The 27805-nt window shown below is 42.2% G+C and overlaps 2 protein-coding genes across 7 annotated transcripts; one reads left to right on the forward strand and one right to left on the reverse strand.

Annotated features, from left to right (window-relative positions):
• The first annotated feature begins 29 nt into the window (after positions 1-29).
• On the forward strand, positions 30-6400 carry sec62 (SEC62 homolog, preprotein translocation factor). The gene is made up of 9 exons (XM_031560354.1): positions 30-290; positions 2325-2433; positions 2659-2764; positions 2937-3159; positions 4637-4732; positions 4858-4918; positions 5132-5251; positions 5622-6116; positions 6381-6400. The coding sequence occupies exons 1-9, from the start codon at positions 255-257 to the stop codon at positions 6398-6400; spliced, it is 1266 nt and encodes a 421-aa protein (XP_031416214.1). The 5' UTR covers positions 30-254.
• Positions 6401-9464: 3064 nt separating this feature from the next.
• Positions 9465-27105, reverse strand: nadkb (NAD kinase b). 6 transcript variants are annotated; one of them, XM_031560515.2, is made up of 12 exons: positions 26980-27105; positions 19484-19759; positions 19224-19307; positions 18446-18575; positions 17397-17505; positions 16994-17079; positions 16581-16683; positions 13380-13531; positions 11451-11550; positions 11133-11290; positions 10752-10834; positions 9465-10488 (listed from the first exon to the last, which is right to left on the reverse strand). In XM_031560515.2, the coding sequence occupies exons 2-12, from the start codon at positions 19756-19758 to the stop codon at positions 10329-10331; spliced, it is 1440 nt and encodes a 479-aa protein (XP_031416375.1). In that variant the 5' UTR covers position 19759; positions 26980-27105; the 3' UTR covers positions 9465-10328. The 6 variants fall into 6 exon arrangements, with proteins under 6 accessions (XP_031416375.1, XP_031416377.1, XP_012670836.1 ...); XM_031560517.2 differs by lacking the exon at positions 26980-27105 and adding an exon at positions 26777-26900; XM_012815382.3 differs by lacking the exon at positions 26980-27105 and adding an exon at positions 20582-20742.
• Between the last annotated feature and the right edge of the window lie 700 nt (positions 27106-27805).

Here is a 27805-nt window from a genome sequence, read left to right on the forward strand (position 1 = left end):
GATTAATCCTATCGAACACCAAAATCAGTTGAAGGTAACCAATCAAATAAATGATAACCAAAAAAAACATAGTTTTCAATTGGCCTAATTCGAAGAGCCTGATCATCAGTCGACTTCTAGTAAAAACGAAATCCACTAGGTGGCGCTATTGGGAAAAGGCTAATCGCTTTAGATCACGGTCTGGTTCGGGTTCTCGCGGTACGTTTAGCTTGTCGTGGCTACCACGTCAAGTGGAGACTTGAGAGCGTTGGATCATGGCGGAGCGCAGGAAGCATAAGAAGCGAATTCAGGTATAGCTTCAGCATTTAAAACATGCTTTGGTATGATATATCCATAGTGGAGTTTCTTGTTTCTTTGTCATTTAGGATGTCTATATGTGAGAGAATGAGAATACAATTAATTTCTAGATTATGTCCACAGTCTCCCAATACTGAATACTCTTCAGAAACTGGCTAGCTAGCTAGACAACTATCTCGGAACTAGCTAGTTTATTGTTTTTAATGCATGGAGGAAGTGATACTCGTAAAGTGTCGTTGGTTGATAAACAGATTGACATTATTTAAATGTTATTCTTGGAGTCGATACCAACTGGACAACAAACGAATGTTCCTAGCTTATAACGGGAATAGGGGATCTGTACACCCTGCTAACCAAGTTGGCCATCTTGGCTTTAGTTTAGGTTGCAGAGTTCCTAGCATAATTTCACCTAGAAGGCTAGCTAGCTGGCTGATGTAAATAAAAGAGCACTGGATAGTTTGAGTTGCCAGCTAGCCCATTAGTTGTGACGTGAATGGCTAAGGTGGTGCCTAGACATGTTCATGTTTACATTTTAACAAACAGTACTGTTATTATGCAGCCATGCGAATGCTGTGTGACACGGACACGTCAATACTCATTCAAGCGCGATGAAGCAACCATGGCAATGTTGAACCAAGCTAATTGCCATGCTGGTAACAGAAATGTTCTGTATCGCCTCACTACAAGCTGAAAATAATGTTGGCTAGTTGCAAGATTAGCATTTACTAGAAAGTCCAACATAACATCTGAATGTGGTGATGTTATCAGCCGTTTGACAACAGCTGTTTTTAACCTGACTGTCTCTGGATGCCACATTGTTCCTTAGCTGGCTTATAAGCGAACAGTCTGTTAAGCGAACAGTCTGTTATCTTAGCGCTGATGGAAACTAGCCTAAACAGTTGCAGAAAGATGGATTTCATTCAAAAACAAAACTGATATCTCTCCGTGGTGACGTTAGATTTTTATTTGTTTTGATGGCGTTATCATTCTGCCTGCAATAGTGTTGCTCTATATAGAACTAACATTAACAGAATGGACTCGATGGAATGTTTCTTATTAACCAGGGCAACTTTTGTGTTTCATAAGAGGTGGTAGAATGCTGCGATTGGCAGAATTCTTTAAGCTTTTGTACACGTAAAAATAGTTCATTGCCCATCTGCTCGCCATGGGAAGCGCTTTCTTACCTTTCCACCTCGTCCATTAGCAGCTAGACACGTTGGCGAAATTATGCAACCGCTAACTGTCAGTCAACGTTTAATCAGAAAGAACACACCGGAGTGACTGGGGCATTTAGTATTAAATAGAATGTTGTAGTTCTATTCAGTTTCACGTACAGATGCACGATCTGGTGGTTATTCCATCAATCAAATAAAAAATGAAAAACAAAAACAATAATTGTATAACTGACTTTAATTGTTTGGGAATATGTCACTGAAATATTGGAATCCGATGTTGGTTGTGTGTTTGACTGATCGAATTGTCTGCATTCTTGCTTCAGCTTATACACTTACATCTGCATCTCCAGAGTGATTGAGGAGACAGAGGTTGGCTCCTTGGGCTGGTGGGCTTTGCCAGGCAGTGTCTTACAGCACTTGGATACTGATATTTCATGTAGCTAAGATCGGCAGTTTCAGAGGGCAGGGGTTGACCCCAGAGTTCACCTGTTGAGTCTTTGAGAGGAGAGACAATGGAGATCTTCACCGATCACATAGAGCACAGCATTTTTCTTAATGTCTTCCCTAGCTCCCCCATTTCACAGTATTCTGTTCACAGTTTATGGAAAATCCAAAGACAAAGTTATTTTCCTCTCATCATTCTCATCTATATATCTGTCTTAAAGATGATCCTTATGCACAGAATGTCTCAAAACATGTCTTCTGATATAGATGTTTTCTCTGGATCCTGTTCTTATGTCTGTGTTGAACAGTAGTCATTGTAATGTGGTCCCAAAAAGAGAAATAAGGCCTTAGTGACTGTCGTAGTTTGTCTCGCCTGGTGACTGACCAGGACTCGTTGTGTGTGTGCAGGAGGTCAGTGAGCCCACCAAGGAGGAGAAGGCGGTGGCAAAGTACTTGCGTTTCAACTGCCCCACCAAATCCACCAACATGATGGGACACCGCGTGGACTACTTCATTGGTCAGTGCATTTCATTCGCTCAGGGCGTCTGTACACAGCGGCAAGACTGATTGCACACATTTCACAGCTTCCCCTGTTTTACCTGTCATTGCTCTCCCTCTCTTGCAGGAAACGAATGTACATTTGTATGTCCTTCTGTAAGGCGGCTGTCAAGCGATAGTTTGAATTGTCTCGTTCAGTGCTGTGTACTTGGTGTGACGTTACTGTCTGTGTTTCAACTGGCAGCCTCCAAAGCTGTGGACTCTCTGATGGACTCCAAGTGGGCAAAGTCAAAGAAGGGGGAGGAGGCCTTGTTCACAACCAGAGACTCGGTGGTTGACTACTGCAACAGGTAGGGTAATCCCCAGAACAGAGTAACCCAACTGAGATATTGAGCTCTCTGGCTGTGCGATGTGTGTGAATGTGAATATGAAGTAATAAACCACAATGTACAGGATATACAGTGACATGGCAAATATTCTGTTATCTGATGTCGGCCCCTGGTGTGTGGTTTCTCTGAGCAGATTACTGAAGAAACAGTTCTTTCACCGGGCCCTGAAAGTCATGAAGAAGAAACCAGAGAAGGAAGTCAAGAAAGAGAAGGAGCGAGAAAAAGAAAAGGAGAAGGAGAAAGAGAAGGAGAAGGAGAAGGAGAAGGCCAAAGGAGACAGTGGTAAAGAGGAGGAGAAGAAGGGCAAGAAGGAGAAGAAGAAAGATTCCGAGGCAGAGTCCAAAAAGGAGAAGAATGTGCGCCTCCTTTCTCTTCCTGTTTCCATAACTTAACTAATGCATGTCATGACAGAACACAGTAAATGTCTTGGAGGCCGTGTTTAACACTGCAGGTCTTCATGCACAGTTCCAACTGTGTGGTTACACTCACAAAAATAAGTCACATGTATCTGATTGGTGTATCTGATTTGCACTGTATGTGCAAAACTGACCCTTGATGTTAGTTATACACAGGAGAAGATGTTACATTCTCTGTGCTATTGGTTGGGGTCTTCCCACAGCAGCCAAACCTCTTGCTGTACTGTATGCAAGTACTCATTCCTATTTACCTAGTCTATCTATTATAACACATCAGGGTATCACAGGTTGTATCACAACCACCATACCGATACTTAACAACAACAACAGCAACAAATAGACGCCTTTTTGAGCAATTCACTGGGGTTGTCAAGTGGGTACGGTGCTTTGACTGTGTTGCCCAACCTGTGGTGTCTGGTGTCCCAAGCCCACCCCCTTCGTACTCCCAATGGGTTAACACCCATGTCAGTAGCAGAAACAACACGCCATACACCTCAAGATAGACCACAAGCATTACTGAGAGACTTTCCCAGCAACCATGACCCAATGATAGCTCAACAGTGACACAAGTGTCCTGATCTTTGTGTGTAGCAATCATCACTGCACACGCAGTGCTGGCGGTTGTGCGTGGATCCAGAGGCAGTTCCCAGTAGATTTGTTTAAACCCCTTGATAAGGGCAACATGTGATGAGCTTTCAACCGCAAAGGGAAATATTTCAAAATGTGTGCAAAATCTATACACCTATACAGACACATTTATATTCACACATACACATTTTTAATACGTCATACCACTGCTGCAGAAATTACGCTGGAATTGCATGTCCCTTAATATTCTGATCTGTGAGTTTACACAGCAGCCACATGCATATGTATTTGTTTGTATTTGTTCATTCGTATCCAGTATCGTACCACACACTAATATGGCACAGATGGGACATGAAGATATCCGATTTCATGCATTTTTCTATGTGTGCCACTTGGGAGCAAGAAATGGAGTTGTGTTTACCATGCAGTGAAAACATAGCCAAAGTGATTTGCATTAATACTGAGGGAATAGCAGGCCTAAGGTGTAATCATACTACAATTAAATGGTTGTATCAATTCATTCCACATTGACAGGTTTAAATAGGCACCTCAATGTATTGTTTTGACAGTAGAGAGTGAAACAAACACCCTTTATCAACTTTCTCGTAGTTGCTAAAGAGGAAATAACGCAGCAATTTAATGCTCTTAAAATTGCCTGTGACTACTAAAGCACAGCTGTACTAGTGCACTGAGTGGAACCTAGCTGTTCTGCAGGGGGGTCTGGTGGTTTATTGCCTAGTCCTGAGTTTGACGTTCATTTGGAGATGTTGTGTTCTGCTCACTGGGAATGCCACCACCACCACCACCACCACAACAACATGCGCCACAGGAGGATAGTCCAGGCTCGCCGAAGAAGAAGAAGGATGTCAAGAAGAAGTTCAAACTGGAGCCCCATGAGGATCAACTGTTCTTGGACGGTAATGAGGTGAGTGCTGCACCCAGAGGGTTCTACACCGTCCCTCCGCTGCCCTGAGCGTAAGTGATGGTTAAACTCCTTTGGTTAATTGTTTTTAATCTGGTGTCTGTGTGTCTGTTTGTCTTTTTCCCCAGGTGTTCGTGTGGATTTATGACCCAGTGCATTTTAAAACGTTTGCCATGGGACTCATACTGGGTAAGGTCATTTTGAAGCTTTTTGAATTATATTTTTGCTCATAAATCCTGTGTTTGTGAGTAGTTGACATGCCGATGTCTCGAATAATTTGCTACATTTTCTGTTGTCTGACTTGAACTATCATGATTGTCAGTTCCACTTAACAATCCATCCATGCTGTTAGTGCTTGTGCTCTAACGCTGTATGCGTGTGTTATGTGTGTGTTGGTGTCAGTTATCGCTGTGATCGCTGCCACACTGTTCCCTCTGTGGCCTGCGGAGATGCGAGTCGGGGTGTACTACCTGAGCGTGGCTGCAGGCTGCTTCGTGGCCAGCATACTCCTCCTGGCAGTGGGTAAGACATCTGCACTGACACACAAACTCTATCCTCAGGATCTGTATACCATCTTAAGGCTAGGCTTCTCAGTCGCTGCTGCACTGAAAATGTCCTTTGCTCCGAGCACACCTCGTTAAACCTGGTGTCGTGCTTATGGTCTTGATGAGGTAAAAGAACACTACTGATGAATTCAGTCAGATAAAAGAGCAGGGAATGATGGAAACCTTGAAAGCAAGGACGTTCTGGAAGCAGGATTGGGAATCCCTGCATTAAGGTATATTGTTGCTCAATAGTACTTTTTGATAGATCAAGTGATTCTGTCAATATGGCGAAGAGTGTCAGTATGGTGCAGATGGTAACTGAAACCCTGGTCCATGTTCCCTCCCAGCTCGCTGCATCCTGTTCCTGCTCATCTGGCTGGTGACGGGCGGTCGGCACCACTTCTGGTTCCTGCCCAACCTGACGGCCGACGTGGGCTTCATCGACTCTTTCCGCCCGCTCTACACGCACGAGTACAAGGGCCCGCGCGGCTCCAAGAAGAGCCTCGGCGACGGCAAAGCCCTGGACGGCACCAATGCGAACAAATCAGACAGCGACGAGAAGTCGGACAGCGAGAAGAGGGACGAGGAGGACGAAGACGAGGAGGATAGCAAGGAGGCAGAGGGCGGCGGCGATGGCGAGGGTGGTGACGTGGCAGAGGGCGAGGGCCTGGCAGCGGAGCGGCACTCAGACACAGACAGCGAGCGGAGGGAAGACGAGGGCTCGCAACACAGCAACGGCAACGACTTTGAGATGATCACCCGCGAGGAGCTGGAGCAGCATACGGAGGAAGAGGAGGAGGAGGTGGAGGAGGCAGCCAGGGAGGAGGAGGAGGCGGCAGCCAGGGAGGAGGAGGAGGCAGCCAGGGAGGAGGAGGAGGCAGCCAGGGAGGAGGAAGCGGCCAGGCAGGAGGACGAGGACGAGGACAGAAAGGAGAGCAGTGGGGCCAAGCCTGATGCCGCTCAAACTTAAAGAAATTAAACAATACAAAACAAAGACATGCACATTTCGCCTCAAGCAACACGACGCCCACGCACTCCACAAGGACCTGCTAACAGTGCTTATGTGATGTCCAGGAGTGACTCTCATTTTCTGTGTCTGTGTTGAGATCTTCCAAACCAAGAATAACAGAAAACATTTATTATCTTGAAAGAGAAGAGAGACCAGCTATGACAATGAAAATGTACAAAGCTTCTTTCTTTTTGTTATCTAGAGAATCTCTCCCATATATGAAAAAGCATAAGTATGTAGATGAGAACCTCCTCTAAAAAGTCTGTTCATGTCATATTTTTACAACTTATGTTTTAGTAATGCATTTACCCTAATGAATCCATCCTTTAAAAAAACATCAGTTTACGAAATAAGAAAGTACGAATGATGATTTTCTCTTGAGAATTGTTCTTTTAGCCTTCACATTGCTCAATAGACTTTGCCGAAAGAGAGAGTGGTGTGTGATTTGGCACGTGCCAGGCGATTGCAGGGTAAATCTTGAGTTCATAGCGCCCTATTCAAGACCAAGTTTTTTTTGGTTCGAAGCCATTATGTTAAATGGGTTGTGTGATGAAATGGGTCGTTTCACGGTGGCATGGTTGGGATATGTATGTGTTGATTGCTGACTCTAATACAGTAGTCATCCTGTTTGTTTGGACCAAAATCAATGTGTTTTGACCTGGTTAGGAAAACTACTTTGCAGAACTGTGGTCATCACACGAGCAGTGTTTACATTTGTCTCAAAAGAATCTGAATGTTGTATTCGGCACTCAATCTGCTTCTTTGTTCACCCCTGTAAGGGTAAGGCTGGGCTTGTCCTAGTATGTGCACAATCTGCCTCCACTAGCCCCCCCCCCCCCCCCATTTGGCCCCTCTCCAGTCTGATACAGTACTCGAGATGATATGAATCCAGATCTGTGTTGATTTCATAAACTGTTAACATGGAGCAGCTGTTTTACCCAGTGACATTGGTACAATTTAGTTACAATGTTGTTAAAATGATCGTTTTTGTTGTTAAGATGGTCTTTCGTGGCCACTTGATTACTCCAGTGTATTGGAAAGACCTTAGGAAACGGTGGCAAAGAAAAGGAAAATAGTGTGGGGTGATCAGCAGCATGCTTTCACGCTAGTGCCAAACATTTATCATTTTTGTTTTCATTAGTAAAGACTTTCATATAAGGACTAAGGGACAATTTAGTACTTTTAAACAGTGTGCTCAAGATTTCATGAGTTGTCATTCCAACAATGGAACCCCCTCCCATCAGACACAGTTAAGAGGTCAGGGACACTGGCAAGGGGCATGGCAGATGAGTTGAAAGACTAGCACAGATTACCAAACGTAAAATGATGCTTCAGTTTCGGTTCTCTTGCGGATGGAATGGCTGTTATGGAGTCGCTCATTAATTGAATGACTGGTAATTCAACGGTGTTGTAAAACCTATGAAGCGGTGGTCCAATATAACCTATAAACAGGTAGTCATCCTTACAGGGCTGGGGTCCAATTCTGTCCTAATGTAGGGATACATTCTATGATATTTATTTCACATTAGATGTTCTTTTACTTATAGTGAGGATAATATTTAAATAATTGCAAATATATCGTTTATATAGAAATCTATAAATATATCAAGATGTATACATGCCAACAGTTCGATTAATGATGAACAACTGCATTGAACATAAACAATTTTATAGAATGTCCACGAGTCAACTTTTTTTTTGTTTTGTTTTGTATCTTCTTTTGAAACCATAAAATGTTATTCTTAATACCATAGACTGCCTGGCATCCGGATTCTAACGGTTCATTAGCCAAATGACAAATCAGGGTCAGCTTCCTGTATGCTCCGCTCACATGCTTAACCATGAAGAGGCAGAAGTTAATCAGACACATTTTTAATTCACATACATGGTACATTTTCAGTAACCTGGTATAAATATGTACTTACTGGCATAAATATGTACTTAGTATCTGGTTGACATGATAGATTTGTTTGAGTTGTCCCTCACTCTCATAAGACCATGAAAATGTAAAATGTGAATGTTTGCATCTCCAACATTAGAACCAGAACCTGAATCCTGACATTCTTCGTATCATACCCCCCACACCCCCCCAATGGTGGGAAAAAAACCCCTGTATTGTCTAAATAGAGATCACAAATCAATGTAATTTCTCATGAACAATGTTTTTCATACCTTTGAGAACTAGGATCTGAGTGAAAATGAGTGAGTTTGACCACCTCACCTCCATTGCCTTGTCCCCCATTCTTACTTTCTGAGACGAGTGTAAACCTGTACAGGACAAATGTAGTTAACACTGCACATCTGACTGAGCTGAGCAGATTTCCTCCTCTCATTACTCAACACAGTGGATATTCTGTTCCCTTTGTTTCTGTTGTTCTCGTCATCCTTCTTTCTCCGAGGACAAGCTGCCATTGTGCCAGGGCCAGTGTCATATTTACAGAAAACTATTTCACGGGAGCGATCGTTGTTCTCGAGTGTTGCACAGTATCTGTCTGTTGTATTCTGTAGTATTAATGTATGCTGCTTCTCGGCCAGCATTTTTTCAAGAGGAAATGGAAGAAAAACCCTTCAAACCCCCCCCCTTTTTTTAAACGGTTAAAATGTCTTCAACTGCTTAGTTGTCCATATCTGGATTAATATCATATTGAAGGCTGTCTCTTGCGATATTTGGAGTATAATTTAAGTGATGTCTGTCTTGAGGTATATCTGTATTCTTTCATTGCAATAAAATATAGAGAGCAAACCGACTGCCAATGAGTGTCGTTGTATTTGTATTGCCTGTACCGTTCACAGCACAGTTTGTTATACACAATTGTTAGTGAATGCTGAAAAGGTGCAGTTAAGTAATACTTTTTTTCCTAAACAAACTACATTTCCAGAGAGCAAAGTAAAAAGTTGTTTAGCAACAGCGCCCTGCATTCTATACATCTTAAACTGTTTTAGGCATCCGGGACAGACAAGTGTAAAAAATGTCTTGTAAAAAACAAGATCTCAGAATGAGATCATCCTCATAATTATGTGTCTATTAAGTATAGCTGTGTCATTCATTTTCATCCCAATTTAAATTAAATGTAAACACACACAGCCTATCTCCATTATGTCCATTCTGCTTCAACCTCCTGGACCTCTCTGGAAATAGTGACAAGCTACAACAGGCCAAAGAAACACATGAAAAAATGTCAACCTTTCATTTCAATATTTTATTTGCAGTAAAAGTGTGAAGACTAATGGTGGTAATTAGTAGAAATATATACCTTTCTCGTCCCATGTAATGTAGAGGAACTGTGACGAGTACTTTTTGTTTTGTTTTAAAGCAAGTTAAACAGAGCCCCACTTCGTTAACAATCTCTATGTCCTATTAGATACACTGTGTAATAAATATGATAAACATAATTTATATTTCATGTTTAAACTCTAGAATTTCTCATAAGCACAATTCATAGACTTCTAATTAGCCGTGTTATCTCACATAACAGAAAAAAAGTAAATTACATCATTCTGTCTTCAGGATGTTAATTGTAATAACCTAGTCTGCATCTCCATCACCATTGTAAGAAGTGAAAACTAAAACAAGTTAAGATGCATACCAGCCATAAAGAGAGGTACAAAAAGGTCCCTCCAGTCAAAAGGACAGAGAGGTAAGCCTTTTTATTAAATGAGTTAGTCACACTGCACAAGCCAGACAGGTCTTTCTGTTTTGGAATGTATGAATTAGGCTGTAGCTGTCACAAATGTAGCAGTCTACAGAATGATTACATATGCGTAAAAAAATAAGAACAGAAATGATAAAAATTACGTAAGCGGGGCAGCACTGCCCCTACAGTGACAATGAAAAGACGACAAAAATGACTTTGCACAGAGTACTGACAGTGCTGAACATGCCCTCAACGAATAAATACAGTGCTACACAGCATGTAACAACTCAGTCCTATGTCTGTCCACTCACCCTAGAAGAGAGATGCAGAAACAAAAATAAAACCAAAACAGACAGACAGACAAAGAGACAAACAAACAGACAAACCAAGTGGGCAGGGTTGGAGCACTGTCAGTTCTCTGTGTCTGAGGAGTCGGAGGCCTCGGACAGACGTGTCTGCTTCTTGCGCACGTTCCAGTGGAGACACTGGGCCAGACTGTCGAACCAGTCGTACACCAGGTCGTGACAGCAGATGGAGGGCACCGGGTAGCAGGAGGTGGTGATCTTAATGCTGCGACAGACAGAGGGAACAGCAGGAGCGGACACAACAAGAGGGATATTTAGCACTTCAGCAGGATGAGGAGAGGCTTGACTGAACATTTCATAATGCAAGAACAGCTGCAGTCATTTATTTAATTGTATCTTTCCAAGAGGTATAGAAATACATGAAGGATGAAGCTTCATAACCATCCACCTGTCACCTATCACATGAGTGAGTCCATGTGGGTATATGGCGGTGTGACTGTAAAGGTGGACTGAAAGGCCAGTGGTTACCTGTCCCCGTGCTTAATCTCCTGCCTCTTCCTGCCGTCAAATGACACCCAGGCTGTGTTTCGTGCATCAGGAGACAGCATGATCTACGCAGACAAAACAGAGATTAAATAAATATGTGGCAATGAAGTTCCCTTCACAACCCAGACAAAACAGACCAGTCCACAGAGGTCTCTCTGACATCATTCTTATCATGTCTGAACTAAATATGAACATCAGCAGGCACTATGGCATGACAAATCCTTCATCTTCCTTTGATTTTGCAGTTTTGATCTGCTACAGACCCATTTGTCCATTCTTATCTTTCGTCCCCTGACCCATTGCCATCACTACCCACAACTGGCCACACACCCCCCCTTCCCTCCTCCCTCCTCCCTCTCTCACCATGAGCTCCACCCCCGCGGGCACCACAATGGGCCTGAAGGATAGTGAGTGGGGGCAGATGGGGGTGACCATGATGGCCGGCACGTTGGGGTGGATCATGGAGGCTCCGGCGGCCGCGGCGTAGGCTGTGCTGCCCGTGGGTGTGGACACTATGACTCCTGAGGGACGACACATGTCTTTTAGAACAACTAGGGTACTTGCAACAATGCAATCAACAAAATCTGACCCTGCATATGGGCAGGGAATCAGCCAATGACCCCATCTGAATGTGGATCCCACCACCATGGTGGCAACTTTGCATCAATGATGTCCCCTTACCGTCTCCCTGCACGGAGGTGATGAGACGTCCATCCAGGTACAGGTCCACGTTGGACAGGTAGGACGAGGGGCCTCTGTCCACCACCACCTCGTTCAGCACCTGCACAGACAGAGGGACGGTGCTCAGCAGTAGGGATGGGCATTTCAAGCTAAAATGCTACATATTGCTACTCAACATCTCCCCCTGCACATACACACCATACCGGTCAAGTTTTAGCCATAAGACTCAAGAATTTTAACGGACAACACTGAATCTCACAGATTTTTTTTACACTCAATATCACAGAATAATAAGTACTAGTCCGATAGAAAAGACTTCTGTGTTTGCAATGTGTCTGGCCCACTATGTCTGCGCAGCAGTTACAGCCTACTACTAAACGCTTCAGTATTTAGCAGGTCAGCACTTTCATTACTGAACAACTTCTTATCTCTATGGGTATGAACATAGACTGCGTGTCAGGGCGGTGGGGGTGGCTCATGGATTGAGCACGGTCACGTTAACTTGACAGATACAACATACAAAGAGAGAGAGAGAGAGAGAGAGAGCGAGACCCATTCACGGTTTGGGCTGCACTGTTTTCATATTGATGTTATTTGAAGGAATTCTACACAGAACTTGTTTGACAGCTTTGCATGTTTCCCTTGTTTGTACAGGAGAACATCTAATCTCACAGTGCACACACATTGTATCTACGCCTGGTAGAAGTTCTTCAACTTTTTCTTTTATTGTTTAATGACGGTTAGCAAACAACTTTTAGGTGCAGCTGGTGGAAGAATCACGTTGCTTACTAACAGGTGCTGATAAAAAAAACAGGGAAATATATATTTTTAAGACCAGATGACAGTCATGACCCATCCCTTCCCTGCACAAGTGTCATATATAAGCTGGACACTTCAAGTTCTCTCTATATACTCCTCACTAGGTGGACTACACAAAGAAAATGTTCAGCTTTCAGTGAGAAAATGAAAGCGGTCAGATCCAAACGACAGTGACCGGGTTGAGTGTACTTCAGCCTGCCTGTCCTGTCCAACATAAACATTACTAGGTTAATTTTTAACATTGCCCTTTAAGCAACCTGAGCTGTCCCCAAGCATCTGAGGCTTCTTCCATAGGGATTGCGCTGTCTGCTTTGCTTACCTGCAAAATCAGACCATCTGCTCTGTCAATAACACACGCTCACTCGACTTTTATGACAGTCTCCATGGAGATAAAATGGTGCGGGGGGGATTGGGTCAAGATGCTCCTGGTGTTGATTACCCTACATCATGAAAACATGCCTGGTGTCCCGTAAATGAAAAACCTGTATCCATGATTATTTGAGAACCATGAAACCTGAACCTGTGGAACCATTCTTGTGCGTTATTGTTCCTTGATTTGCACAGCATGGAAATTCATGTAAAGCAGCTCTGGGGAAACAACTAGAAATGCTGCCACAGCCTTTTCAGTCAACTGTGATGACATTGCTGTGCATTCCTAGAAAACTAGCTAAGCTTACACCATCACACCTCAGTAACATTAGCAGTTTACGTCCTTGTGGTGATCAGGATATAACAGGAGTACCGCTGTGGGAAGTCCCCAAACAGCACAAGGAATTTATCATCTTTTCCTGTGTACAACCAAAATGACTGGGTGAGTGAGTGAGAGTGTGAGAGTCTGTGTGTGTGTGTGTGTGTGTGTGTGTGTGTGTATGCCTTTGTATTGTCTGTGTGTGTTGGCAGACCTGCAGCTGTAAAGTGTGTGTGTATCTGTGCTGTGTGTGTGTTTGCAGACCTGCAGCTGTAGAGTGTGTGTGTGTGTGTGTGTGTGTGTGTGTGCATGTATCTGTGCTGTGTGTGTGTGTGTGTGTTGGCAGACCTGCAGCTGTAAAGTGTGTGTGTGTGTAGGCAGACCTGCAGCTGTAAAGTGTGTGTGTGTGTGTGTTTGCAGACCTGTAGTAGAGTGACTTTGCCGGCCTCGCTGCTGCCATGGCCGTGAGGCTCTAGGCCGTTCTCATCGGGGCCGCCGTCCTGCTCGCTCCGCTCTGGCACGTCCTTCACCACCTTCACCTTGAGCCGGCTGCGCAGGATGATGGCTGCGTTTCCTGCGGCACACACACACACCGTATCTGACCATCCACTAAACACTTTATTAGTTTATCGTTCATATTTCCTTGATCATTTATGAATCCATCAAAATAGCAAAAACAACTCAACAACTCTGCTTAAGTCAGAATGCCCCTTACACTTTGTATTTGCCCTTCGTAAAACTAGAGCTGCAACGATTAGTCGACGTAATCGACGATGTCGATTATGAAAAATTGTCGACGATGATTTTTATTGTCGACGCGTCATAAAATATATTTAAAAAAATATATATATATTTTTTTTTTTGGCAGACGCTAGCAGAGCTACCGGTAATTTTCATTCGGCATTGCAATGCACTATAGGAAGTGCGAAATAGTGCATCTTTAACTAATAATAATTGACCATCATTGAGAAAAATGGAACAGAATCTGCAAATAGCCTAGCATACAAATCATGCACCGTTTTCTTTGCCCTTCATGTGCTGCATATCAGAAATGACCGACTGAAAAGCAAATTATTCTGAGACGGCTCATGTTACCATGGAAACAATAAACAAAGCTAGCTTTAGTAGCTGCTGCATATGAGATATGGCTAACAGAAAAGTTGTCATTTTTCTCAATGATGGTCAATTATTAGTAGTTAAAGAAGCACTATTCCAGTATTTCAAAGAGAATGAGCTGTGGGAGCACAAGAACAGTGAGTGTCTAGCAGCAATTATCATAGACATATATGATATATCTATAACTTATAGTAAGGTTTATTTAAGCTTACATGTTGCAAACAGAACGTCTCATGGAGGATGCTTGCTAACGCTATTTCATTTATGTTAAGTGCAATGTAGTAAACCTGTATTTTCGTTTGTTCTGAATAGTTAACCTCCTCCACTTACCATTCTTCAAACAAAAGATTGTGTAAAAAAGGATATTTCATTTATTACATATTTTATTACATATTTCATAAGTTGAATTTGAATGTCACTTGCAGCCCAGTTATTCTTGCGTTATTTTGCACTTGCAGAGGCTTGATTGCTAATTTGAGTTACTTTTAAAACTTTATTTGCACTTTCTCTTTACTTTTAAAAGCATATTTGCACTTTAATTTGTATTACTATTTAATTTATGTATTATGATTACATTTGTTACTCAAATACATTTGAAATTCAAATTCCAACATTTTGAGTCGTTATTTTAATTTGCTATGGGAAATAATCATTAGATTAGTCGATTAATCGAAAAATTAGTCGATAGATTAATCGATTACCAAAATAATCGTTAGTTGCAGCCCTACGTAAAACAACATCATATCATATACTACAGACACACTATTTTGAGGATGAAAACGGCTGGGAGAAACGGGAGCGCATGCGCATGGTTGCTCAAGCGGTAAGCGAGCTGGTAAGGTGTGATCAATGGCACTAAGTGGGCAGAGCCAGGTCAAAGTTAATTCTGGAAATGTTTGGTTAAAGCCGACCAATAGCATTGTCGAGCAATCCCTTCAAACTGAATGCATCGGATAAGATTACAATGTAAGAAAATGACAATATCGCCTTAGGTTCTGGACAGTTTTACAAGGAATAAACCCTAGGGCTTGTTCCATGGTTCCATACAATTAAATTAATTGAAACAAAATTGTAGCCTGTCGGACCTGTTTTAAAATGCTCTACCACATCCCTTCAAACTAACTGTTATATTGGTAATCATGGTATGTCATTTTGAGGCTGTAAAAAAAAAAAAAAAAGCATTTCGCTCACAAAACATGTGACATTGTCACAAATGACAAAACGTATCCAGCACCATCTGCACTGAGCTTTAGATCTCCTCCACTGCACTGAGTCAAAATGGCGACCCTTCAACTTCATCTTGGGGAAGAGGAAGAAGTCGCAGGGAGCAAAATCCAGCGAGTAGGGGTGGTGGGGAGCGACATTTGTGTTGAAAACTTGCGCGGTGTGAACGTGCCCGTTGTCATGATGGAGCACCCAAATACTAGCAGGACTTCCATGGAACGCTCCACACTTGGCAGGAGCACGGGGAGCAGTGTATTACTGCCATTTGTGCATGCAGAACTGAACAGATGAGTAAAAGCCTGTTTAGCTGAGCATCGTATCAACGGGAGAGTGGACACAAGGTATTTATTTGCATAGCTACAGGTATTTAAATATACTAACAATGGGATATCCCATAGACCAGTGGTTCTCAAACTAGGGGTCGGGACCCCAAGTGGGGTCGCCAAACGTTTTTTGGGGGTCGCGAAATGATCTTGCTGCCCTGTGCATCAACATATTAGGCTTTGACATGCTGTATAGTCTATCAGAAATGGTGTTTTCTACATCAGGGTGGATAATATTGAAAACTAATATTGTCTCAGCAAGCAGTCTCATCATTCAAGATGAAACTGAATTTAGACCTATAATATCCTGTCAAAATGTGTGGGGGGCCGCGAGACTTGGCAAATGGATTGTATGGGGTCCCCGGACAAAAAGTTTGAGAACCACTGCCATAGACAGGAAAAAAACCTGATGCATAAAATGCAAGGGCAGCAGTATCCTAAATGCCATTTCTTCTTCTGTCTAATTGATTACAGTATTTTTTTTGCCAGGATAATTGTTCCGAAGATATCCGAGATACACTGACTGCATTAACCCCGTAACACAGGTTTGCTCCTGCTTCCTTAGATGTGTAGGCAAAAAAAGGAAATGTGATCTTTTTTGCCACATAAATTAATCACATTTGGGGAATGATGGTTTATGACCTGCACAAACGGTGCATTCTAATGTTATCTGTCAGAGAAGAATATTTTGCCACGCCCACATTCACATCCACTTGAGCAGAGTTTTGTTTATTGTTGGGGTTTAGTCAACCCCCCCCCTCCCCCCGCCATTACTGTCCTCAAAATAGGAGCCTTAAAGTCTTAACCGCGCTCTATTTGTTTTTCTGAAGGTCTGCATTTCTACAGACACCCACTAGGAGGACACATTGACTATGCCACACAGCACTATTATCTGACACCCCATGAGGTCAGTAGAAGGCCACCAATGAATCTGTCACTGTCCTGTGGGGGAATTCTTACCTTCAAACACTTTGGCCACTTCTGTCCTGTAAGACTCAAACTTGAAGGGCGTGAGGAAACCCAATGAGCCCAGGTGGAAAGCCATTACGGGAGGAACACTTCCCTGTGGACACACACACACAGCCAATACCCATGAGCCAGACTTCCCTGTGACGGTAACATGCTGTTAACAACACTTTACTTCCTCAAAGGACAATATCTGTCATCTATTAACTCCTTCCTTACACATTCCTCCAGAAAGGCTTTGGCATTGAATAGGACAAACAGAATACGAAAAAAATTTCAAAACTACACTTAGCATTTCATTTTACTAACTGTCCAGGATTTTTTTAACCCCTTACTTGTCTGCCCCAGGATACATTGACATAAAATGCATTGAAGTGTGGACGTGCACATGTAAACCCTTTCAATACCTGGAATAGGGAGGATGCGTACAGGAGGGTTCCATCTCCACCCAGGCAGATGATGAGGTCGATACAGTGGGATATGTCATCAAAGCCTACCAGGAAGAAGAAAAGGACCATAAGTTCAAGATCTGTAGAGAAACAACTCGAGCTCTGGCTATGGTTCCACATAGTAATGGTCACAGAGACTGGGACATGTTTTAACATGGTGGAGTAAGGCAATTATAATTTAAAAGAGAGGACTTAAAGACATATGGGTGTGTACACTGTGATGGGGAAAAGATTGTTACTTTCACAAAGCTTTCACAGATCCAACTCAGGCTCCTGCCACCACGCCTTTCACTTTGCAAATATAAGCAATGATTATGCATAATCTGGGAGTTAGGTGAAACCAAGCCAGGAGAAGTCTAACCTTCTCTGAAAGTGCAGAGTTTTTTACAAATAGAAGAGAAGGCCTCATCGTTTGTGAGAGTGACGTCATCAGCAACTTTCTTCTCGACAAACACCATCAACTTCTTTTCCTGAAAAACAGCCAAGTCAAGATCTTTGTTCAGACTCTTTTGTCATATGTACTGCCTACGGCTTGGCATGCCATTGTGTCCGGACAATAGAGCTGAGACAAAGAACAGAAAAATGAACAGATTGAGGAAAGACAATATGAATACTGAATGGAATACTAATGTCTAAATCAATAATGATGTTGGTACGACATAAAACTATGAACAGCAGTTTACTGTCAGCCTAATCTGAGATTGCAGAGTACAGAACAGTACAGTACACTGATTTAATTTTTTTATGCAATCAGGCCTGCAATGGCAGTTCATCTAACACTTTTCCAGATATCATTCCAGTGTTCCAGTGGCATATGAGTCATATGAGGGTAATTATATTGAAAAAAATACTCAGTTTTACTCAGTTTCAGACAGGTCACTTGTTCACTGGTGGGTTCTCCTTGCTTTACCTACTACTTCATCACAGTTTGTCATTACATCTCAACCTGGTGTCTGAAGACCACAGAAAACAAGGTGTTTCCCTAGACCTTAACTGAAAGCATCAGCCAGTGGTTTAATATTGATCTGTGGAGTCCAAACAGGTGTGGCTAAAGAGGAAGACATCAAAACCATACAGGCAACTTCCCCCAGTGTCCAGACCTCTTTTAACACACACCTGAATTTCAGTCAATTATCACAGCCATCACAAACAATGAAATAGCAAGTCACATCCTTGAAATACTAGAAAAACCTGAAATCAACTTGTTGGCCAGTTGTTGTTCACTACTGAACTCAGTACTTTGTCCGTCAGAAAATAAACCAAAGCTTAACATTTTATAGGTCATGGCTACACACACACACGCGCGCGCGCGCACACACACACACACACACACACACACACACACACACACACACACACACACACACGCACACACGCCGAGAATCTTTTGAATGATCCGTGTTACAGTACCTCCACCAGGAACTGGCACAGCTCTTTGAAGGGCTCCAGAAGACTGTCGTCGCGAATCTTCCTGATGACCAGGACATTGACCGGCGGCTTGTTCCAAGTCAAGCGCTGACTGGCTGGGTCTTGGATATGCCTACGGTGAGACATGTGGTAAAATGTTCATAGAAGTCAGAGCATTCCACGTGCGATTTCAGCAGTAAGTAAATGCTACCTCCCCCGCTTATGCAACACACAGCTCAAAGGGCTTTAAACCAACAGAGTGCACCACAAACGCTCTATTTTAACAACAGGCCTTCCCAATTATCCACACAGGCTAACCACTCAAATCCTACCAATTGAACTGGTTGAACTACACTGTTCAACTGGTTTGACAACTGTCATAGTTAGCATAATTTCGAAATCTTTTCACAAAGCTTTACAACTCAATGGAACACATTCCAAATATTAAGTGCAGCAAGCTTGTTGTCATCCATCAAATTTACCATTTTTCCCCATCCTGTTCAGAGCAGTGAAGAGCTGGCATTTTGACTGCAGGGTGGGGAAAGGGTTGCACCTCTTTGCACTAGGTGTGTTGACTGGATGTGAGGTCCAGGCTGGACAACTGTGATTTATTCTGGGCAGTGTACCTTCCCACCAATCCCCAACAACCAATCAGAACTAAAGCTTGCTGCCTTATCTTATCGAATGACATGGGAATCAGGAAGGCAATAACAAAAGTAACACATGATGTCTCAAGCAGAAGACATTCCTTGAGCGTGCAAGAACAATTTGTTTAACTTACATGATTGAGGTTGGGTTGGGAAGAATGCAGGCTTTGGGTCCAAAATGAGTGGTTGGATATGGTCCATGAAGAAAATGGCCTCGTCTGTAATTCATGGCATGGACAATAAAATAAGACTTTGTTATGCTTTCAGCAATCCCTGCCCTGCCACGGCATAAGTTGTTTTTCAACCAACACAGTGGGTGGACAGACCTGCTTTATTTTTGTATATCTGTTTTTTTTTTTTTGCAATATTATAATCGTTCAATAACTGAATCTACCTGCACCTATCCCATCTCTTGGGAGAGCTATCAGACGTCTCTACTGTCGAGCCAGTAGGTTCGGAGAGCTCATGTTGCCCAGGTAACTTCCGCTGCTCGCAGCCCCACAACAGCTGTTCTTGACCATCTAGTCGTCGCTGCGACCTCTTCACTTCACGCCGCCTGCGAGGTGATTTCCCCTGTCGCTCCCTCTGTCTAGGTGGCCGGGCAGACGCTGTGCAATTCGTCTTGCTTTCTGTCTTTTTGATAGGTCGCCTCTCCTCCACACCTTCCATTCTGCAAGGCAGTAAATCACGTTACAGAGTTCAGCCCTCTAAATATAAGGACGCTTATCTACGTCGGTTAGCTAACTGCTGAAGTAAATAGATTTCCATCAGATATAGCCAACTTGCTAGTTCAATCCAGCATGTTGATGTAACAATACAAAACCGGCAATTGCAAGACAATATTTGCAGTCTGGTGACAACTTGTCAATGTAAATTAACATGGTTACAAAGTTGATACATTGTTGGGGAATGAATATTGCCTTTCTAGAAAGCTGGCTATAAGCACATATCCAGTTTACTCGGCCAACAACGTGATGCCTGTCGTTACAGGTCGAAACCAGTCATTGAAAATAGCTTTTAAGTCGCTGGTAAGACAGACGAAATTGATCTTTTAAACTGACATGTCTACAAACAACATCACTAGCTAGCTCTCTAAAAACTGCCAAGCAGAACGCCATATCTTAGCTAACTGATAGCTAACGTCAGCTAACTTCACTTCTGAATTGGAAATCCACTTGCGACTAGATAACATTAACAGCTGCATAATTGAGAAACAGCTGAAGTTAACTAACAACGCGCAACATGGACTTGGGTAGCTACCTTCTGAAACGCTAACTTACAGTTACTTCCTCGGAGCATACTGTTGCCTATCTCACAAGATATCGTTAACAGGATTAGCTCATTTAGCCATCGTTCGCTAAGTAGGTAATGCTAGCTAGCTAGCAAGCTAACTACAACAGGTTTGAGGCGAGCTACCTCGCCGTTGAATTTCAAAATGAATTATCTTAAAGTATCACGTGATGTGTGACAAACAATATAATAATCATATTACCTAAAATAACGATACAAAGAACGCAGTTGTGTTAGCCATCTCCGCTGTACGAGCTAGCTTACGCTTGTGACTCAATGTTGGCTACCTCATGACTGAATGCTGTATGATGCCCTGACGTCATGCAGATGAAGTTTTTTATGTGTGTGTGTTTTGGGAAACATGTCAGGGTTTAACGAGGGCCTATTTGTAGTTGCTTGGTTGAAATATTAAATGCGTCAATATATCAAATATTCTATTCGCCGCCGAATCGATTTTGTGAAAGGATGACCGCTTCTACTTAAACACGTGTATGGGCAAAGTCCTCTGTGGGGTTTCCGTTAACCATCTTAAGCCTTGGTGTGTAACCTGCATTGGTGTGTTTAGTTTAGACCCTACAGTTTCCCCGTTTGGTTTTCTGATTATCGTGCCAGGAAACCTTTCTCAGCTCTGTTTCACAATCAGTGGGCCGTTGAGAACCGCCAAATCCAACTACTTCCTGCAACAAGTTTCGGCCAAAAGAGGGATTCACCCTATGGCTCATCCCCGTCTGAGGAGACCAGGGAAAGTCTGCTCAAGCCAGCTAATGATAGAAGGCTCGAAACAGAAGTCTGGGCACTGCAGCGCCGTGATTATCCTCTTTGTAAGCTATTTCTAACCCACTTATACAACCATAATCACAGTTGCACTTAAACTACGCCTGCCTTTCCTTTGGCCCATTAATTATCTTGTGTTGAACGTCTACATCGCACCATGATATTTATGACAGCGCTTTATTTGTAAACACTCGCATTATGTCCCCTTAAGCCAATGTGCCCATAGCCAACCAAATAATAACCCTTAATGTATTACCCCTCGAGTCCATGCACAATCTGCGAAACATTTCCTTAAAACTGACTGTATTATAGTGCATTGAAATAGGCCTAAACCCTAAATATCAAAATTGAAATAGGCCTATCAATAGTCTGATCTCCTGATGTAAATTACCCCTATCGGCAAAGGCAGACAACAAATAGTTACCTACAGGAGGATTTTCAATGTTGTAGCATGATTGCAGCCTGAATAACCATATCTCCTTAGTTTCAAAGGTGGTGCTTCAAACCAATGACTGTTAAAGCAACACTATGCAACAATTTGACACTTTTTTAGGTATGGTTTTATAGGCAACTGGTTTTGGTACCATCCTGAAATTAACTTTGATAGCATATGGTCATGTGAAGGACAGATAAACACCTGTGTCTTTCCCAGTAGCCATCCAGGATATGCACTATGTAGTTCTGTGTTCCGGGCTGGTACACCCTGCAAATATTGAAGAAAAGCTTTCACAGCATGACATTGCCGGCTATACTGCCAAAAGACATAAGTTAGTGTGTTTTTATCAGTGCCAACTGGGCTGTTGGTGGTGTTGGCAAGGTTTTTGCACGCCTTTTAGGTATTTAGCTTGCTAGTTTTGGAACAGAACTACTTATTGCTGCTTTAAAACTGTTTTTTTACAGTCATTGCTTCACACTCATTGATCTTGTTTGCTTTCATGGCATTTATACAAATGGCCAGGAGATGTCACTGGAGAGATGGTTGTCAAATTTATTGAAATCATGACGCCTTTTTCCTTGTGTCATGGCACCTTGTGTCATGGCAAGGTCAGCTGTCTGTACCTCACCGCCTCACCACAGGGGTGCCCCAAGGCTCGGTGATGGGACCACTTCTCTTTGCCATTTACACCACCTCGCTGGGCCCTATCATCCGCTCGCATGGTTTTTCCTATCACTGCTATGCCGATGATACCCAACTGTTTCTGTCTTTCCCTCCTGAGGACACCACTGTCTCGGCGCAGATCTCGGACTGTCTTGCTGATATATCCACATGGATGAAAAATCACCACCTTCAGCTGAACCTGGCCAAAACGGAACTGATGGTCTTTCCAGTCAAACAGGCCATCCACCACAACATCAGCATCAATATTGACTCCTTATCTCTTGTTCCATCCAAAACAGCAAGAAACCTCTGGGTCATTATTGATGACCAACTGACTTTCACGGACCACATTGCCTCTGTCTCCAGGTCCTGCCGCTTTGCGCTATTCAACATCTGCAAAATCAGGCCGTACCTAACCCAGTATGCCACCCAGCTGCTGGTGCAAACCTTGGTGAGTTCCCGCCTTGATTACTGCAACGCCCTCCTAACGGGCCTGCCGGCTTGCGTGGTGAAACCACTACAAATGATCTAGAACGCGGCGGCGCGTCTAGTGTTTAACCAACCGAAAAGGGCACACGTCACCCCGCTACTCATTGACCTCCACTGGCTGCCTGTAGCTGCTCGAATTAAGTTCAAGTCACTTATGCTTGCCTACAGAGTGCTTGATGGTTCTGCTCCCACCTACCTAAATGCCCTTGTAAGGGCAAAGGTTACACCCAGGATGCTGCGCTCTTCTAGTGAGCGTCGTTTGGCACTGCCGTCTGTGCAAGTACGGCAGTCCAGACTATTCTCATTTGTAGTTCCACGTTGGTGGAATGAACTACCTAGCACTACCAGAGCAGGGGTGTCCCTCCACCTTTAAGAAGCTTTTGAAGACCCAACTCTTCAGAGAGCACTTCCCGTCCTAAACTGGCACTTCGACTAGTGCGTAACTTGCAATTATAGCAGTTACATTTCTGCACTTCTCTTTCTTTTTTTATTTCATTTTGTTATATTTCCTATGTAAAGTAGTATTTATTGTTACACCAGGTTCTATTGCTCGTAGCTTGACCATTCTCTCCCTTGTACGTCGCTTTGGACAAAACAGCTGCTAAATGACTAAATGTCGGCACAATCCCTTCAACATCCAAGTCCCATTTAGGTAATTGGTTTCACCTCAGCCACGTGTCTACAGTCAAGAGATGTTGCTGCTCAGGTTTTGTTTTTTACTTTGTAGTGTGTTTTGTTTGGCTAATGTGTTGTCATTTCCCAGCAGGAATGAAACCTGATCTGGTTCAGGTCTGGTTCACCCCTTTGTCACCTGCCCTCTAAGTCGCGTAGCTGCTCCACAGTATTTGTGATATGCAGAGGAAATTTGCAATACAAATGTTTTGTTTGTGTTCCTGCAGCACTATCATTAAATCAGCCATTGTATATAATGAACTGTATGTAATACCCCTCTTATTAAGCATGCATGTACATGTACACATGTAAAACTAGGGTTGGGAAGGTTACTTTTGAAATGTAATAGATTACAGATTACTAGTTACCCTGTGAAAAATGTAATAAGTAATGTATCTAATTACATTTGATTACTTTTTTGATTGGCAGACTAGAGGAGGTGCAAATTCAAACAAGAGAACCAATCAAAAACAACGCTCAACTTGAGCACACACTGTCAAATGAATGGAGCCCATCTTGACAGGGAAAAGATGCAAAGCAACAGAATAAATGTTCTATTCTACAAATACCTTTTTTATCGAAAAGAACATATTCGTATGTAACCCCTTTGTAATCAACAACATTTTGATTAGTAACTTCAATTTAATTGCATATTTTTCTATATTACAATTATATTTATTTTATAAATGAATTACATAACTCCATTACATGTAACTAGTTACTCCCCAACCCTGTGTACAACTATATACCCTACCAAGCAAGAGGTAAGTTAGACTACACCAAACATTCAAGCTCTACCACTGTTGTTTGTAAATGCATGAGACCACCACTGCCTTCACCTACGATCAAGGGTACTTCTTCAAATGGAAAAACACACATGTACTCATCCCGAGTGTACTGTACTATATGTTATCCTATAGTGCCATACAGCGACAATCAATGTAAAACAGTATTACTTGGCAAGCTATCTAGGCAGCCATATATTTGGCATTAAGCCATCAAGTGAGTTCATATGAGTACCGGAAATTATGCAATGTATGAAATACCCCACTGCTGACATGTTACACAATATAGGTTTGGGAAGAGAAGTAGCCATGGACTGCAAAACCCCCCTGAAGCCACGGCTGTCAGATTTTCTACCTCAAAATGTCCAATATGAAGACATCACTTGAAACTCTGTGGATTTCACAACTTCTCTCAACACACAGGATTCACACAGGACCAAGGTTTTCTCATGAAACTGAAATAATAATCTATGGACTTTGAGCTTCTACTAACTTCTCTACCTCATCTACCATGCTTTTAGTCCCACAAACCTTCAGTCTTGCCATGCCCGTTCACACATCCTGACAAGCCCAATATCCAACCCTTATTAAGTGATGATCACCTTTGAATAAGATGTCAAAGATGCCAAATAATATTTTTGGGTAATTTTCTTCATAAACATATATGCAAACACATATACATATATGGGGCATTCTACCGAATTGGTGCAAAGTGCGGTCCCTCAACAAGAAAAACTATTTACAAAACAATTAAGTATTCAGCCATAGATATTTACTAAGAATATGTTATGGTCTATTTAAACCCAAGGCATTAAATGAGGTAGTGATAAGCTAAATATATACAAAATTATCATTTATAGGGTACTTTCTATTGGGAAGTAGCTGTCCCCCACCCTGACATCTAAATTTCAATTTCTGTAAATAACACTTAAAACTATTTTTAGATTTTTTTCAATGGTGTAATTTCAAAGATCTTTATGATTAAGTTTAAACAGAAGTTGTAAGATTTAGATTTATTGTGGGTTTAATTTTTAAATAAATAAACTATACTCAAAAAATCATGTCCCCAGTTTTCATGACACTACCGAAACACGAGTTTTAGTCCATCGGCTGAGCCTGTTTTTTAGCCACGATCCTGCATTTTTGACCAGGCAGTGACACTGCATCCTGTCCCTCATGGTTGAATAGTAAGTAGCTAAATCCCATACTTTTTATATAAATGTGTTCCAAAGTCTGAACATCGGCCAATAACCTTAAGAATTGTTAAGAACTGTTGGAACACATAGGATCCAAAAGCTCTTCTTCATCAGCGATGGGCCGAACATGCAATATAGAGGAAAGAAGAACTAAATCTCTTGAGCACCATTCCTTTCCAGATGGGATTTACCGCTGTAAACTACAATTTCCTGGAAGCTGGTCACGGGAAAGGGCCTGCCGATGGCGTTGGAGCCACCATGAAGAGAACTGCTTGTACTTTAAATGGTTCTGGATGAACAATTGTTATGTTTTCAAAAATAAAATTATTCTATTGACCACAAAACATTTGTGTTTGTAATATTCCCAACCTAAGGCATGATTTGAGTCAAGATTAAGCAATAAGGTTGAGGAAATATGATACAACCTTGCAAACAAAATACTGTGCTCACTACCGAAAACAGTGCAGTCACTACAGAAACAGTGCAGTCACTACTGAAACACTGGATGTTTTGTAAAAAATTAAGTATATTGAGTTATCAATTAAAATGTTATGATACTGATCAATTTCATCAATCATCAACTCTGGAATCAATGTGATCAGTATTTTGCATTTTACAAAGAAATATTGCACTTAGATTTTGATGAATTGTATAAATTGAACTTTGAAATTTGGTAAACATTTCATTTTTATTGATTTAATTGTGAAAACCTTCAAGAAATATTTGTAAAATACTCTTCAGAGAAGGGAAGGAAACACAATCTGAACAGGTTAATAATAATACTTTTTTACTATAGTGTATTACTATGTTTCGGTAGTGACAATTTTTGGGAGAGGAAAAACATTCCAACACATTCTGAAAATACAATATAAAAATTGATGGTTCTTTTACTAGATATGTGTACTTTAGATATGGTACAATATATATACGGACAAAGTTTTGGGAATAAAACATACAAAATTTCAAAATATTTCCAACCTGACTTTGAACCAATTCGGTAGAATGGCCCATATACACATAAGTATATATTAGTGATTCTCCTATGCATGGCATAGTTGAGTTTCATCTATCCCAAGACTACTACCTCTCATGTAAACAAAAGTGTGGGTGTTAGTGGTATTGCTTTGGTGAACTCCACCCTGCACAGCTAGTATCGCTCCCTGAAAGATGAAAAAAACCTGCTTTACCAGTCACACCAAACTACCTGTTACCTGAGAGTCCTCAATTAAGCACTTGGTTATTTTAATTTAGCAACTACTTACGGTAGAACATGTTATCAAGTTAATTATCTGAAGATATCCACATCCTTCATTCACACAGTAATGACAAGAGCCTGGAACTTGCTGACCAGAGGTACCGAACATTGCATAAATTACACTGACCTTGCATTTGGGTATGACTTCAGAGGCACTCAACAACCTAAGACTACTGATCTTATTTGCATTTGTCTGCCTAGGCTGACTCACTCTAAGAGTGTACACTGACTAACTGGACATTTTACACTCTAACAGTGAGACACAGGTGTTTGAAGGCTGCCTTGTTGTCCTTCATGTAGTCTATCTGCAGGACGCATAGTAGCACTCACCACTGTGGTAGCTTACTTCCTCTTGGCCCACGAAAGCAGCTCTCAAACTCACAGGAAACGCTACCACCAGACACACCAATCCCCACTGCAGGGCAGCTGGTCGATCACTCTCTGAAATATCATTAGGCCGGAGAAGAGACAGCTGTTGTCGTGTCATCATCATATAGTGGGGAAGTCAGCAGCCTCCTGGAAACACACACAAAGATTATTTGTGTAAAACGCAACCCACATCCCAAACTGTGCTCTGAGGCCATCACAGCTTGCCTGCTGCTTGCCACATCTCGGGGCGCTTCCTCCTGGCGTAATCTCAGGCCGAGTGTCCCCAACAGCCAACCCAACCTCCAGCACAGGGCAAAAACATCCTGCACAAGGCAGGGAAAGCCCGTTCTGTAGGCATCTGCCCCATAGCTGTACAGGTTTTCTCACTCCAGCACTCCTTACAGTTGGGACAACTGTGGCAGTGCCCTATCTTCCATTTCACTGAAAACAGTGTTTTTAATCCATCAAGTTTGTTATCTAGTGAACCATTTATTTCATAAATAATTTGACTCAACCCCAACCCTAACGTACACACACACACACACAAGCACTCCAAAGTAGATGCTATGCATTTGCTTTGTGAAATAGATAGCTCAAATGACCTGTATGATGCCATTACAGACTTGTAGACAATCTGGTTACTTACAATGACACAATTCAATTTGAATGAGTGAGTGGTCTTTTCAATCCACCTGGGTCTACATATTAAGATATTATGGAGGCAGTGGGAGGGGATGTAAATGAGTTGGTCTAGTCATTGAATTATCCATGGCCCATATACAACAGA

Source organism: Clupea harengus, chromosome 22, assembly GCF_900700415.2.
Source record: "Clupea harengus chromosome 22, Ch_v2.0.2, whole genome shotgun sequence".
NCBI lineage: Eukaryota > Metazoa > Chordata > Actinopteri > Clupeiformes > Clupeidae > Clupea > Clupea harengus.

Coding starts and splice junctions, on each gene's coding strand:
- sec62 (XM_031560354.1), top strand. CDS start 255: ATGGCGGAGCGCAGGAAGCATAAGAAGCGAATTCAG. Junction 291..2,324: donor AGCATAAGAAGCGAATTCAG/GTATAGCTTCAG, acceptor GTGTGTGTGCAG/GAGGTCAGTGAGCCCACCAA. Junction 3,160..4,636: donor AGTCCAAAAAGGAGAAGAAT/GTGCGCCTCCTT, acceptor CATGCGCCACAG/GAGGATAGTCCAGGCTCGCC.
- nadkb (XM_031560515.2), bottom strand. CDS start 19,758: ATGGAAGGTGTGGAGGAGAGGCGACCTATCAAAAAGACAGAAAGCAAG. Junction 17,506..18,445: donor TGTGCCAGTTCCTGGTGGAG/GTACTGTAACAC, acceptor GCTGTTTTTCAG/GAAAAGAAGTTGATGGTGTT. Junction 16,684..16,993: donor ACGCATCCTCCCTATTCCAG/GTATTGAAAGGG, acceptor GTGTGTCCACAG/GGAAGTGTTCCTCCCGTAAT.